Source organism: Ursus arctos, unplaced genomic scaffold, assembly GCF_023065955.2.
Source record: "Ursus arctos isolate Adak ecotype North America unplaced genomic scaffold, UrsArc2.0 scaffold_37, whole genome shotgun sequence".
In the NCBI taxonomy this organism is placed as follows: domain Eukaryota; kingdom Metazoa; phylum Chordata; class Mammalia; order Carnivora; family Ursidae; genus Ursus; species Ursus arctos.
In genome coordinates, this window is record NW_026623053.1 from 5,795,775 (window position 1) to 5,810,848 (window position 15,074).

Here is a 15,074-nt window from a genome sequence, read left to right on the forward strand (position 1 = left end):
GTTGGTTACTTAATCTGCCAAGTTGGAAAAGGTGACAAGGCGACACCTTAATGTCAAGGTGATGGGAGGGATACAAAAAACAGGCAGGCGGGAGCAGGGGACTCAGAACCCAGCAATCTCGTGAGCTGCTCAGAGCCCAGGGCCTCTCAGCTGCTGAATAGGAGAGGTGGGCTCGGTGCTCCCTGCCTGTGGGAAAGCTGAAAGACTGGCAGAGAGGGGCAGAGTCCTTCTCAGATCAACGACACTGCAGATCCCGTCACCGACCTGGGCAGAGGGTCAGAGTTAGAAAAAGAGACATGATATCAGAAACAGAGGTCAGAGAGGGAGAAAGAAAGATTTGAAGAAGCCAGGCTGTGGGCTTTGAAGATGGAGGAAGGGCCCAGGAGCTAAAGAATGTACGGGGTCTCTAGAAGCTGGAAAAGGCAAGGAAATAACTGTCCCCAGAGCCTCCAGAAAGCAGGTGACACACTCTGAAATAGCAAAACTTTTAAAGAGCAACCAGGCGACACACCCCAAGACCCCAAAGGAGTGCCTGTCCACAGGCCTTGCAGGACACGAGTGGAGGGAAGTGGTGGGGCTCTCTAGAAGTAGACAGTGAAAGTGAGGTCACCTATGTGCTGACCTAGTTGGCAAATTTCTATACCACATGAGAACACTCCAAGTCTTCCATACACCTGGATCCTATAGCTGAAGTGTTACTGTCTCCTGTTCCTTCCCTTCCTAATTCTGTACAGTAGTAAACAGGCTCACCTTCCAATAACTCTAGCTGTGCTTTTCCTCTCAGAAAAATCTGGGGGAAAAGACACTCCCAATATCCCTGCTTCATCCAATTCCAGGCTCTTGTCCAGTCTCCTCCGTATTCTATACAACTTCAGGCCCACACATGCAACCCAGATACACATACAAATTGAGGCCCAAGTTCCAAACTTCTTACAAGGTGAGTCTAGTGCTGGGAGGCTCACAGATACGATTCTTTTCTTCTCTGCCCCCATGGTTTTGCTGGGTCTCCTCATTTTACTGACCAGAGGCTATAATTACAGGCCATAAAAGAAGTCAAGATGGAAAGCCAAGCGATGAACCCAAGAGCCCTAAGACTGAGTTCCTTCCTCCAGTCAAAGGGTAGAGTGGCCACACTGTGCACTATCTTGCTTTTGGACAACACCAAAAGCACCCTGACAGAGCTCGCTCTGGGACTTTCCCAGGTGGAGTCAACCCAATCCCGCAGGAGGTGAGGTAAGGTTAAAGACTACAAATTTTAGAAAGAATAGGAACAACAGGTTTTGGGAACCTTTACATTAGATGAATATGTTATAGACTATAGGTAAAAGCGGCAATTTAAAATTAAGCACCCCAGTCCATTTTAAACAGAACGTCAGTGACTTGCTAGCATAAAATAAATAAGTCTTCATTTAGAAAATTGTAAGCATGGATTAGAGAAGGAATTTGGGGCCGGTTTTTTTTTTTTTTTTAAAGATTTTATTTATTTATTCGACAGAGAGAGACAGCCAGTGAGAGACGGAACACAAGCAGGGGGAGTGGGAGAGGAAGAAGCAGGCTCATAGCGGAAGAGCCTGATGTGGGGCTCGATCCCGCAACGCCAGGATCACGCCCTGAGCCAAAGGCAGACGATCAACCGCTGTGCCACCCAGGCGCCCCTGGGGCCGGTTTTAAGTGTCTGCAATCAGCTCAGGCTAGGTCTGTGTCTTCAGGTGCTCTGATGCTTCTGGACAGAGGACCCTGGCCTCTTGCTGAACTGGCCTGGCAACGGGTCATTCTGTGCCTTCATCAGAGGACCAGTGAACACCTTCCTACATGGATCCCAAAACTAATCTCACTCCTTTTGCCAAGCCAGCTTCTGCTTCATGGACCACACCGTTCTGGTGCGATGGGGTAAAAGCCAGGACGGGGCCATTTGGATAGGGGGCTGGACTGATTGTTGTAAGAACAGTGCTCAGAAGAATGAACCAGTCGGAGCTCTCCTTATAGACAGCTCTCAGCACTGGAGGGAGATGTTTGAGGCCTGTGCTCTACTACCCAGAGGCACATTTCCAGCCTCATGAGCAATCAGAGCCAGGAATGACCTGGGAGACTCAGAACCTCATTTAATATGAGAGTGGAATGAGACCCCAGCTAATGTCCTCCTGCCCCCCCAGTTCCTAGTTGTTTATTCTGCCACTACATCAGCCTTTCTTTTATCATATACACATTATCTCACTTTCCCTCTGTCCATTCCCACATTCTTTCTCACCCTGCTCCTGTCAATGGTACCCATGGTCAATGCTCAAGGGCCACCCTGAGTCAGTCACCTGAAGATACTAGCCAGTTTGCTTTCAGAACAGCAGGAAGATGCCAATGTGGCAAAAAGGGGAAGACTAAGATGGCTACCCCTGGGAGACCAAGAGAGTCATGTCCGTTGCTCCCAGAGCTTTAGAAAATTATTTCCCACTGGCAGACTTGACTCCCTGCCTTGTATTCCCTTCTCTGGCCCCTTGTTAATGTCACCACCACATATTCTCTTAAATTCTGGGAACTTCTTTAGGATTTCGTGGTCTTGCTGGCTCACATCTTTCTCAGGAGTGGGCTGGAGGCAGCTTGGAAAGGTCTGTTTTCCTTTAGCATTTCCAGAACTAGTCCTGTCTTTTCAGATAAGAGAAAACTGTCAATAGAAAGGGGGGGAAATGCCCAGACTTACCAAAGTCCATAAAGACAGGTAGCGAAGAAGGGAGGGAAAGAGTGAGCCTGAGAAACAACAGCGGGGAGGAAGGAAGAGGGGGAACAACACACATCGTTACGAGTGAGGGGAAAGAGATCGAGAGAAGCAGCACAGAGAGACAAGGCCAGGACAGAAAAAAGAAAGATGTAATGCACTAAGCAGACAGCTGCTGAAAAGCGAAGCTGTGATGCCACATTGTAGAAATCAGAACACCCTGTTCCTCTCCAGAACTTCAAAATAAGCACCTTTCTGGGATGGAGCTCCCAGCCCTCTGAAACAGCCATAAATTTCACCTGGGTTATAGGCCTGCCTGCCAGAAGCATTGGTATCTTAGTCTCACCTTTTGCTGGGGCACGCACTTCTCCTCCTTCCGCCTTCCGCCATGCTCTGCCAGGTCCCCCTGACTCCCTCCCTCCAGATCTGGGACAAAAGAGGCAAAGTGACGCCCCTCAGACCAGCCCTCTGGTGTCCATGGTGCCCATGCTGGAGCGCCCCAGGAGCACCCAGCCCGTAGGAGGGGGTGTGGCGACACTGGGCTCTGTGATAGGCCGGATGGGGCTCCTTGGCCGCCTCTCCCCCTCCTGCTCTTGGAAGGATCTGGGCACGTGTTTCTAAATGTGGAAAGGCTGCTTCGGGTTGGCCTGCCTAAACTCAGCCGTTTCCAGATCTAGGAGGTTACCAGTGCTGGCTGCCAAAAGGCACTGATAGGCAAAGAAAACACGGAACCCCGTTTGAGTTCTAACGCACACAACCCAAGGCTCTGATAAGGTTCCAAGTCTGCCAGCCTGAACTATCTTTCCTCCTCTGAGTCCTCAAAGAGACCTGGAGGGAAATGCGTATGAATGCAGAGACACAGCCAGCTTCCTAGAATCCTTCCTTATGCTATGCCCAGGGCGAGACATTTTTCTCGTGGGGTGAGGAGCTGCATTATAAAGTCTCAAGCTGTTGCCTACCTAAAACAAAGGTTGTATTAGGATACATGTAAATAACTTGACTGATGAAAGACAGAAACATCAAAACAAAGCAACAGCAATAACACCAGAATCAATCAAATGAGCCCTTCCCTATAAACTAAGCTTTGATCCCAGCTTCTGTGGAGCCACAAGAGGCTGTGAAACAGATCTTGCTATTGTGTTACAGTAACATTTTGTCCTTCTCCAGCCCCTTTCATCTGGAAGCATTCTTCCTGCTAAGCTCCCACCCACACTGCCCCACCCCCTTCCCGGCTCTCTCTTCCCCTTCCTTCTTCCCCTGACCCCTCCGTGCCAGTTGCTAGACCTGGAGTTTCTGCTGAATCACCATCTGGTACTTAGTTTAGCCAAGAAAGCCCTAACTCCCAGCTCAGCATTTTCCAAGAGCTGAGTATTTCTCTCTTCAGCATAAGCCAAACATGGCCTCTGAGCTGGGGGAAGTGGGGGGAATGGAAGGCAGCTGAAAAGCAGGGGAGACAGACCTAGTGCACCATGCCGCCTCAGGGAGCTGCCTTTTAATCCTACTCACTGTTCCAGCACCAGCCTGAAAGATTCCTGTTATATCACGCCCTAATTCTCAGGGTAGATGCCGCTCATGGGGCGGGTTCTCCGGGGTCTACACAGAGCTCAGGAAGGCTAGCCTGATTTTCCATTATCCTCAGCCTTGGAGGAGAGGGTGTGGGTCCTGGGAGGTCTGGCTGGTTCTTGGACTGGAAAACTCCTGGGCTCTGTTAGTGTCACCGACAAGTATAAACATGGACCCAGGCTGCAAAATTCTCAAGACTGGTTCAGTTATAACCCTATTCCAATGGCAGGTAGTGCCCAAACTCACTAAACTCTCAAAACAAATCTTCCCTCTCATCTTTTCCCCAAGAACCCTTTAACACTAGGCCTCACTTCCATCAGTCTTGAGTTTTATGTTCTTGGGTGTGTGATATAAATTTGGGGTGTCACATTAACCCTTACAAGTTCACCAGACACAATTAATGGCTGAACTTCAGAAACCGCAGACTCTGACTTCTCTGGGAAAAACAAAGTGATCCTTGAGAGTCAACAACAACAGGATGGGGGAGAATTTAATCTTCTACTGGTTCGAGAAAGTTAGCGAGTTATTTCCTTCCTGGTGGAAGCTGAACTACTAGAAAACTCTCTTTTAGGGAGCCTCAATCGCATTCATTATTCTCCCAAGTAGGGCTAGACACATTCCCAGGAACAAGCTCCTCATTCCCCAATTTCCAGGACTTGGCTATGTGTAGTCTTTGAAAAGCAAACTCCAGTCTGAGAGTAAAAGTTGGAGACCAGAAGAGACAGTGTGGAAAGCCAGGAAAGAGGAGATGATCTGGACCAGCAACTGAAGCATACTGAAACTAAAAAGAAGACCCTGACTTCTCAGGTAGCTGGTGGGACAAAGAGTCTGGTCTGAGAACAGAACTCAATGTACACCAATTGACAGCAGCATCCATCACCAATGCATCTCTAGAGAAGAAGACCTCCATAAAACTCTAGAATTCATTGTGATATTTATAACTGTTTACTATTAAAAATAAACTATAAAGCACTTACCGACGGTTTGTTCTTCTTAGAGCTCAAGACTGGGTTGCTCTTATGGAAATGTAAAATGAGGATAACAAAAACGCCTTCACTCCCAGGGCTATAGGCACGAGGAATACTCCAGAGGCCATATAGGGCAGGGAGGAGGTCAAATGGCACTGAAGAGCAGGTGGTCACTCTGCCATTACAGGCATGGAGGCCAAAAGCACCTGGACTGCCTTCTCCAAGTCCCAGCACCAGATCTTGAGAATTGAGAGTGAATGGGAAGGGTTGCGAAGGCTGGGGGCCAACTCAACTGACTATGAACCACACCAATGACAAGGCATTAAAATATGATCCAGTGTTGTCCTTGATTTATTTCACCTGCATTCCAACACGAATGTGCCATCCTTGACTCCCTAATCACCCTAATCACCAGGTCCTGCCATTTCTACCTTGTAAATGCCAAATACATCTATTTCTGTATATTTCCACAGCTCCATCCCTGGATTCACATCATTGTCGTCCCTATCCTGGATATCTGTAACCACACTGTACCTGGTCTCCGTGTCTCTGAACTTATTCCCCTCTCCAATTCATCCTTTACCCTTGCAGCCACGAGTCTTCTAAATTGTAAATATGATTACATCAATTATCTGTTTGAAACCCTTTAATTGGGGCGCCTGGGTGGCTCAGTTGTTAAGTGTCTGCCTTCGGCTCAGGGTGTGATCCCAGGGTCCTGGGATCGAGCCCCACATGGGGCCCCATGCTCTGCTGGGAGCCTGCTTCTTCCTCTCCCACTCCGCCTGCTTGTGTTCCCTCTCTCGCTGGCTGTCTCTCTCCCTGTTAAATAAATAAATAAAATCTTAAAAAAATAAAAATAAAAAGGGGCGCCTGGGTGGCACAGCGGTTAAGCGTCTGCCTTCGGCTCAGGGCGTGATCCCGGCGTTATGGGATCGAGCCCCACATCAGGCTCCTCCGCTATGAGCCTGCTTCTTCCTCTCCCACTCCCCCTGCTTCTGTTCCCTATCTCTCTGGCTGTCTCTATCTCTGTCGAATAAATAAATAAAATCTTAAAAAAAAAAAAATCTTAAAAAAAAAAAAAGAAACCCTTTAAAAATGCCTTCCCATTGCTCTTAGGGTAAAATCCAATCTTTCCAGCATTGCCCATAAAGCCCTTTCATGGCTGGCTCTTCACCTCTATCTATATCTCCTACCTTCTAGTCTATGCTGTGGCTATACCGAACTACCTGGAGTTCCCCCAGGGGGCCATGTTCTTTCTTGTCCCCAGACATTGGCACATGTTAATGCCGGCTGTAACATTCTCCCCACCCCATCCCATTCCATCTTCCTCTCCACGCTGGATACTGTCTGGCTATCTCCAACTAGACTTTCCTCAACTTATATGTAATTTTCTCCAAGATTTTCCTCAACCACAGTCCCTACCCCCATTTCTGTTATATTTAGCTCTGTCTGGATATTGTCCTCTTGGGGGATTTACCACTTAGAACTGAAATGCCCTGTGTACTTGTCAGAATCATCCAGTGGAAGATGGGTTCCTTAGTGCAGGGACTACGTATCCTCATACCTAACACAGTTCCTGGAGCAGACACTCAGATACTTGATAATGATCGAATGATTCTGCATCCTGTGTGGCACCTAGAAGACTAGACTCAGTAGATGCTGATTAAGGCTTCATTTCCTGCTGCTGCTGCAAATGAGAATGAGGGTTTTTTGGTTCACTGTTATATCTCCTGTGCCAAAAACAGTATCTAGCACATCACGGGCACTTAATAAATGTTTGTTGAATGAACGAAGTGTTGAGATTCTCGTTTATATAATGCATCCCAAGAGTCTCAACCCCTTTCTAAGCTGTACTACTCTACAGCAGGCTTTGGAACAGGAACCTGAGGTGACCACCTTGAGGAAGACTTCCAACCAAAGACTTGCTAAGGACTCCCCGGGGCTTTGCGGGGGAAGTGGAAGGCAGAAATGCAGAACACATTGTGACTGCTCATGGTAAATGCTAGACAGTTGAGATGTTTCATTTTGATTTATACTAGATAAACTAGACTGCTCTCTCAATCACCATGTCCAGCTGATTCTACTCTGAAATCTTGTTTTTGTCACCTTGTAACTTTGTTTTTATTTCAGGCCAGGACTTCTCTGGCCTGCACAAATGCTTAGCCTGCTAACTCATCTCACTGCTTTAAGTGTCACAGTCTTCTTTTCACTCAGATGTGAACCTAATCATGTTACTCCTCTGCTCAAAATCCTCCAGTGGTTCCCGAGTCTTGGAGGAGGCCTACTCTCTCCTGTATGATATATGGGACCCTTCCAGACCTGGCTTCTGCTCACCTGTTCAGCCTCATCTCCTGTCACTCTCCTGGGCTTTCCACACAAAAGTACTTGCTTTTCTCCAACAGGTCATTTCTGTCTTGACGCTAGGTCTTGCTTGTGTCCTTTCCTCTACCTGGCTGTTCTATTTCATGCCTATCAAGAGCCACCTATTTACCTTGCAAGATTTGGCTCAATCTGGGAGCCTTCCCTAGCATTCCTCTCCCAACTTTGAAGCACCTTTCTCTGTGTTGCAAACACTTTTGTCATCACATTGTATTGTAATTATTTGTTTGCACACCAATCTCTTCATTAGCCTTTAATCTCTTCCCAAACTCTGTATAAATAATGCCTTATCTCCACTCAATGTAGGAGCTCAATCTGGCGATTAACTGATAGATTTGCAGTTTCTTTCTTTTTTCCTTGGGAAGCCACTTACAAAATAACTTTAGTCTTTATGAATCATAAAAATGAAAAATGGGGTTTTAGTCAAACTGACCACTCAGTAAAAAATTAAGAGATTTTTCAATATGCAGTTGACCCTTGGACAACATGGGTTTGAACTGACCAGGTCTACTTATATGTGGATTTTCTACAGTACAGTACTATAAAAGTATTTTCTCTTCCTTATGATTTTCTTTTTTTTTTTTAAGATTTTATTTACTTATTTGACAGAGAGAGACAGCCAGCGAGAGAGGGAACACAAGCAGGGGGAGTGGGAGAGGAAGAAGCAGGCTCCCAGCAGAAGAGCCTGACATGGGGCTCAATCCCAGGACTCCGGGATCACGCCCTGAGCCGAGGGCAGCCGCTTAATGACTGCGCCACCCAGACGCCCCTCTTCCTTATGATTTTCTTAATAATACTTTTAGCTTACTTCATTGTAAGAATATGGTATATATTATACATACAACATATAAAATACGTGTTAATCGGCTGCTTATGTTTTTGGTAAGGCTTCCAGTATAGTAGGCTAAGAGTAGTTAAGTTTTGGGGGAGTCAAAAGTTGTATGTGGATTTTCAATTGTGCAGGGAGTCAGCGCCCCTAACTGCTGCATTATTCAAGGGTCAATTGTGTTTAGATTTTAAATGCTGGCTAGCTAGAAGATGTACAGAGAAGGAGATGATTTGGATGTATGGGAATCAAATGTAGGTGGTCTATGTTTGTCCAGATTCATATATACGAGGATTATGAGACACCCAAAGAAATCTGGGGGCTAAGGAGGGCAAGAAGGCATTGCTGCTCAGGCATCTGAAGCAACAGGTTTAGTGCATGGTGATAAATTTGGGGCTAGAGAATGTGAAACCTCAAAGGAAAATGAACCGAGATTAAGGGACTTAGAGAAGTTAGGAAAGACTAGAATCCTCTGATGTCAAGGGATTAATTTGCAAGAGACTTGCAAAACAACACACAGGTTTATCGATCATAGCATCCTGCATCACGGACCTGGGAACTTTCCACAGAGGAATTGCAGAGCAACTCAGGGTTAAAAGTCATATATACAGTAAAGTCCTTTCCCTTCGAAAGTGCTCAAGGGAGAAGAAAAAGGAGAAGGAGGAGAAAAAGAAGAAGGAAAAAAAGAAGAAAAAGGAGGAGGAGTAATCTGAAGCCCTAAAAAACCAGCCTCTTAGGAATCTTAGTAGAAAGATAGAAAACAAGATAAGAAGTTTTTTTTTTTTTTTTTTTTTTTTTTTTTTTACTTGTGAAATGCATGCAGGGCACTCTTATACCCTCAGGGGGAGAAAAGAAGGAGCTTCTTTAGTACAGGCATTCAGGGGAAAGAGGAGACTTGAATGAGAAGAAAAAAATTCTACCTCAGATCCCGGACATGACCCCAGACCCCGAAGAGAGGAAGGAGGCCAGGAGGTGCCTGAGCGAAAGGTGGCCCAGCCCCAAGGACAGGGAGACAAATAGATCCTGAAGGAAAACCCAGAGTAAGGGGGCAAGAAGCACAAATGGGGGACCCCAGAACACCGGACGCTCCTTCAGTTTCACTGGGACCACTCTGTTTACAACTAGAAACTCAGGAAGTAGCCAAAAGATATAGCTAAATGATAAAACAGTAAGCTGCAGAAATAACCTACCCATATGTATATGCCCAGACACACACATGGAGGGATGCATTTTCTTTAGAACTGGAAAGATACCCATCCACTGTTAGCAGGGCTACTGGGCAGGGGAGAGGGGTGAAGATAAGGGGAAGCTTTCACAGTTGGCTCTCTTTATATATTACTTGAATCTTTGACCTAACAATATAGTCATTTATTTACAAAGTAGTAAAAAGGGAAAGAAAGAAAAGAGAAACACTCCAAGCAAATCACAGAGGAAGGCACCAAAACCAAGTTTCAACACCTCCTATTCCCCTCTTTCCTCAGTCCCTCCTCCCACTAATATGCTTGCTCTGGAGAAGGGAGAAAGCTTTTCATTTAATTAAAATGTAAAATACATTCTTTTTTTACTGCCTGGTGGCTAGGGCTATTCTGCTGACTCAGCAGTGACTAATCAGCTTTGACCTACATAATAGAGTAACTCAAAGTGGCAGCTGCAGTTGCATAAGCAGGTCCCAATCTGCAGTTCCTTCTCCCTCCCCCCAAGGCTCCTTGCAGGCAAGCCAGTTCCAGCAGGTTCTTTCCACCTCTCCACCCCATTTGGCTGTCCCACCACTATCTTTCATCGGATGTATTCGGGCCCCACCACAGAACCAGACTTGACCTCATCTCCTCCCTCCCACAGCCAACGCCAGGCAGGGGCTTTGCCACACAGCTCTCCCTGCTGGGCTCCCCGCCCTGTCCTCCAGCTCCCTCCATGACACACCAGTGACCTCTCCACAGAGGGTGGCCTTTCCCTCAAAACCTCTCATCCGACAGTGGGACAGTGGGTCGAGCCTGTCCTCGGCATGCCAAAATGACACAGCAGAAAGCAGAGCTTCTGGCTTAAATACATTCAGAAAAGCCCAAGCTCTCCACTGGTTCTCTCAAAAATATAGCTGGACTGGGCCACTCTTGGCTCTTCTGCCAAAGAACACCAGGCCTATTTTCACACAGCCGGCTGGCCTGGCACCTGCTAAGAGGACAGGGTGGCTGGAAAAAAAGGTAACAGCATTTAAAAATGGGAAGTAGCACCCATCAAGCCTTCCAGACTGTTTGGTTCCTATTTCACTGGATACCTTTTTACTTTTTTTAAAGATTTTATTTATTTATCTGAGAGTGAGAGCGATAGAGCATGAGTGGGGGTGAGGGGGTGGGGGGTAGCAAGGAGGGGCAGAGGGAGAGGGAGAAGCAGACTCCCCGCTGAGCAGGGAGCCCGATGAGGGGCTCCATCCCAGGATCCTGGGATCATGACCTGAGCCGAAGGCAGACGCTGAACTGACTGAGCCACCCAGGCGCCCCTTCACTGGACACCTTAAGAGATCATTTGAGGGGCCTGTAAAATGGGTTCCAAAAAAAAAAAAAGTATTCAACAACCAGAAAACAGAACCTTTCTTCGCACAGACACGAAGCAGCTGGGAGTTTTTGGTGAGAAAATGTGAGCATGTGGCTACATCCGCACCTACACCCCTGCAGGGAGAGGGGTCGTGGGCTCCACATGGCCTTCATGTCTGGGGGGAAGGGAGTGGCACATGGGCTGAGGTGAGGAGCTGTTTTTCAATCCCTCCAAAAGGAATAAGAAGAAATAAGTTTGGGTTTAGGAAGATTTTTCTCCTGACGAAGGTGAAAAAATACTTGAATACCTATGTCAAGGGCACTGAAAAATTCCTGTCTCTGGAGGACAGGACTGACCAACGTTAAGTTTGAGATAACCTCCTTGCAGTTCTACTCAGGAGGCAGAGGACAAGCCAGATAAGCTTTATTGAACCTTGGATGGCAGGAATTTGGAGAGGAGAGGACTTTGTCATGTTGTCATCAGAGGTTCTTTTTTTTTTTTTTTTTAAAGCTTTTTATTTATTTATTTGACAGAGAGAGAGAGCCAGTGAGAGAGGGAACACAGGCAGGGGGAGTGGGAGAGGAAGAAGCAGGCTCCCAGCATAGGAGCCTGATGTGGGGCTCAATCCCAGAATGCCGGGATCACGCCCTGAGCCGAAGGCAGACGCTTAACGACTGAACCACCCAGGCGCCCCTGAGCCACCCAGGCGCCCCGTCATCAGAGGTTCTAAATTCCTCCCTCGCTTGGTGCTAGCAGTGTCAAGGTGAGAGGTGGGCTGTAGAGGGGACAGCATACAAACCCGTCTTTCTGCAGAGGCAGGAGACAGTCCTAATCTCCTGTCCTGAGGGGACATCTATGGGGGTGTATTACTATAGAGGGTCTTTGCACAGGGCTCACCTACCCTTGGCAGGTTGGGGGAAGGCAAAGGAAGTTGTAGGGTCAGCTGTCCAGGGAACTCTACCCTATGGCCTGGTTTCTCTCCTTGGTGACCAGTCTTGGGGTTCTTAATTTCTCATTGGAGAGTAAGGGTGGCCTCTTGTCTGAGCCACTTCAGCAGTATCAGCAGGAAAACGGAAGCCGAGTCTGCATGCACGAGACACTGAAATAGCAGTGGCCAGCACTTACAGGGTCCCCCTTCCCACCCTCATTAACCTGGCTGATGGCAGAAACAGCAACTCTTCCTGCATTCCCACGCCCCTCCCCACACCTCTCCCTCCCAGCTCTGGATCCAGCTAGCAAGCAAGGACTGAGTGACTACCCTCAGTGACCACCCTCAGTGACTACATGACCCTGTGCTAAGACCCTATGTTGTTTCATGCAATCCTTGCAACCATGACCTCCTGTGCAGGCAGGATTACAACCTGCATCTCACAGTGGGGTGGGGTGCAGAACTCTGCCAAGCCCTTGCCACAATTAGAAAGTGGTGCAGAGATACAGCCTCAGGCAATCTGGTTCTGGAGCCCACATTCCTTTGGCTCCAGGGCCATAAGCAGGACTGACAGAGCACAAGGAATACAGCCCAAACAAGTCTCTTGGCCCCATAGCACCACCTGTCTGGATGGCAGGGGTCTACCCCAGAGCTGAATATCATTGCCAAAGAGGTCACACTTGCCAAGGAGACTACTCCTTGGATCCCAGCTGGCTGCCCTGTGAGACACTTTGGGGTGGGCAAGTGACCCCTCCCCCCCCTCCCACCAGCATGACAGAAGGAAAGAAGACCTGGGAAAGGGTGTGGCCTGGATGGTCACTGCCCTCAGCTAAGTGTATGTGTGTTGAAAGGTATGGTAGGGCAGGGATCATGTTAACTCCAAAAGTGGAGCCTTTGAAAAAAATCCAAATATTTACTTTAGAAATTAGTTTTGTGGGGGGCGCCTGGAGGGCTCAGTCGGTTAAGTGTCCAACTCTTGGGGCGCCTGGGTGGCACAGTGGTTAAGCACCTGCCTTCGGCTCAGGGCGTGATCCCGGCGTTATGGGATCGAGCCCCACATCAGGCTCCTTCACTATGAGCCTGCTTCTTCCTCTCCCACTCCCCCTGCTTGTGTTCCCTCTCTCGCTGGCTGTCTCTGTCTCTGTCGAATAAATAAATAAAATCTTAAAAAAAAAAAAAAAAGAAAGAAAAGATAGGTAAAATTAAAAAAAAAAAAAAAGTGTCCAACTCTTGATTTCGGCTCAGGTCATGAACTCAGGGTCCTGGGATCCAGCCCCTTGTGAGCCTCCCCACTCAGCAGGGAGTCTGCTTGTCTGCCCCTCCCCCCCAAAATAAAGAAATAAATCTAAAAAAAAAAAGAAATTAGTTTTTGGTTTAAAGATATAAAATACCCCAATCCACTGAGATCCCTGAGAATTCCTAAAAATACGAGTTGCAGAACTTCTCTACAACAAATCTCTAACCTATTCCAGCTCACAGACATCCTTCCCCCTTCTCTGAATTTTTACTGCAACTGACTTCTCACCACAGAACCTGTCTGTATAGTTTTTCTCCCCAGTTAGGCAGGAAACGTATCAAGCGGGGTGGGGACCACAGACAATGCATTATTTTCTCCCAACTCACAGCTTTACACTCTCCTCCCAAAGAGTTTTAAGATGTGAGCTGGCAGGTTGAGGTAGAGGTGGACGAAGCCAGAAAAATCTTCCTGCGAGCAGCAGGGAGCCTCCAGCACAGTGTACGCTGTATGTACGTGCTGGAAAGAGAAGGAATCAGGAGACCTGGGCTCCACTCAGGGCCTGCCACCTTGGGTATGTCACTTGCCTGGCTCCTTTCCTTATCTGCTCTAGAAAAGTGATAATACTGGCCCTGCTTACCTCATGGATTTGTCATGAGGCTCAGATCAGATAGAATAGATGAAAGTGCTGTGTGTGATGTAAAGAGCCTTCTGGTGAAAATTACTGTGCCTCTGAGTAGCTACCTATCCAGAGCATTTCTTCCTCTTCTTCTTCTTTTTTTTTTTTAACACCAGCTAATTATTCAGAATCAATTCATCCAAGCACCCATGTAGGAAAGTAATGGGGGAAAAATAAAGGAGGGAAGGAAAGAAAAGAGGGAGAGGGAGGAGAATTGGAGAGATGGGACCGCCAGGAAGGCCAAAAAAGGCCATCCTGAGAGCAAGGCCCAGATGGCACTTACATAAGCAGATGGCAGCCAGGAGTCGAAGGCCAGACTCTGGGGGGAAGCAGGTGGGGAAGAGCGGCTGCAGCACATAGTTGGAGAAGGTGAGGGCGATAACAGCCTGGTTGGTGGGGTAGATCACCAGCACCGCAATCCATAGCCTCAGGAACCTGAAGGGGGAACAGGACAGAACTTGACCCAAGACAGCTGCGGAGACCCCCACCCCCGCCAACATGCATGGCAGGGATTCATGAGTCATGGGGGGAAGCCTGGGCATGTCACTGGGCGGCGTTAGGAGAGGTGGGTGGGCTAAAGGGGTGCGTTTGCTCTTTTTTTTTTCCGGGATGCTGAGCAGCCCAGCCCCTGCTCAACCAAACAGCCGGCCCTCCGCAATGACAATACAGTGGTTTGACGATGAGGGACGAAGTGTCTACTAGTATGACACATGTCTTGGCATTCCTTCTCTCCCTCCTCTCCTTTTACCATCCCTTCCCTATGCTCTGGCCCCCAACTTCCAGCGGTGGAAAATAAAATTGGCAACCCAAGAATTCTGACAGCCAGGACATGCTTAAGGTGTGGCCACTTCAGCAACTGCCAGGGGCAGCACTGAGTGGGGTTGTGAGGGGGAAGTGCCCTCCACATCCTTGGCCCCTTGGTGAGGTCTCAGCTCCTCAGTCGCAGGGCCGCAGAGGCTGAGGAAACTCAAGATCAGGGCCTGGCCCTGCAGGAAGGTATCATCCTTGGTCATGTGAGAAGAGGGTACCCTGTTTCTTAGGTGGTCACTCTGATTTGTCAAGATAAGAGGGCTTTGTTTTGTGATATGCTTTCCCTGAGAGTCTATGGTCAGAGTTGTCATAAAGTTCTGTTTGCTGTCACCCATAGAATCTTGCCCACTGAGATCAACAGAGAGGTAAAAAGTATAACCTGTTTCTTCTGCCACCCTCAGGAGAATCAAGGGGACACATAGCTACACTAACAACCATGACAGGGAGGCAA

General features: G+C 47.9%; 1 protein-coding gene across 2 annotated transcripts in view; it reads right to left on the bottom strand.

The window, feature by feature from the left end:
- SLC7A8 (solute carrier family 7 member 8) overlaps nt 1-15,074 on the bottom strand; it is a 50,943-nt gene that overhangs the window by 19,116 nt on the left and 16,753 nt on the right. Inside the window, exon 3 of one of the 2 annotated variants that reach the window (XM_026486427.4) lies at nt 14,097-14,248. In XM_026486427.4, coding sequence (XP_026342212.1) covers nt 14,097-14,248 — 152 coding nt within the window. Of the gene's footprint in view, nt 1-3,053; nt 3,152-14,096; nt 14,249-15,074 lie in introns of those variants that run through there. The other variant, XM_044379571.3, reaches the window with a different exon arrangement.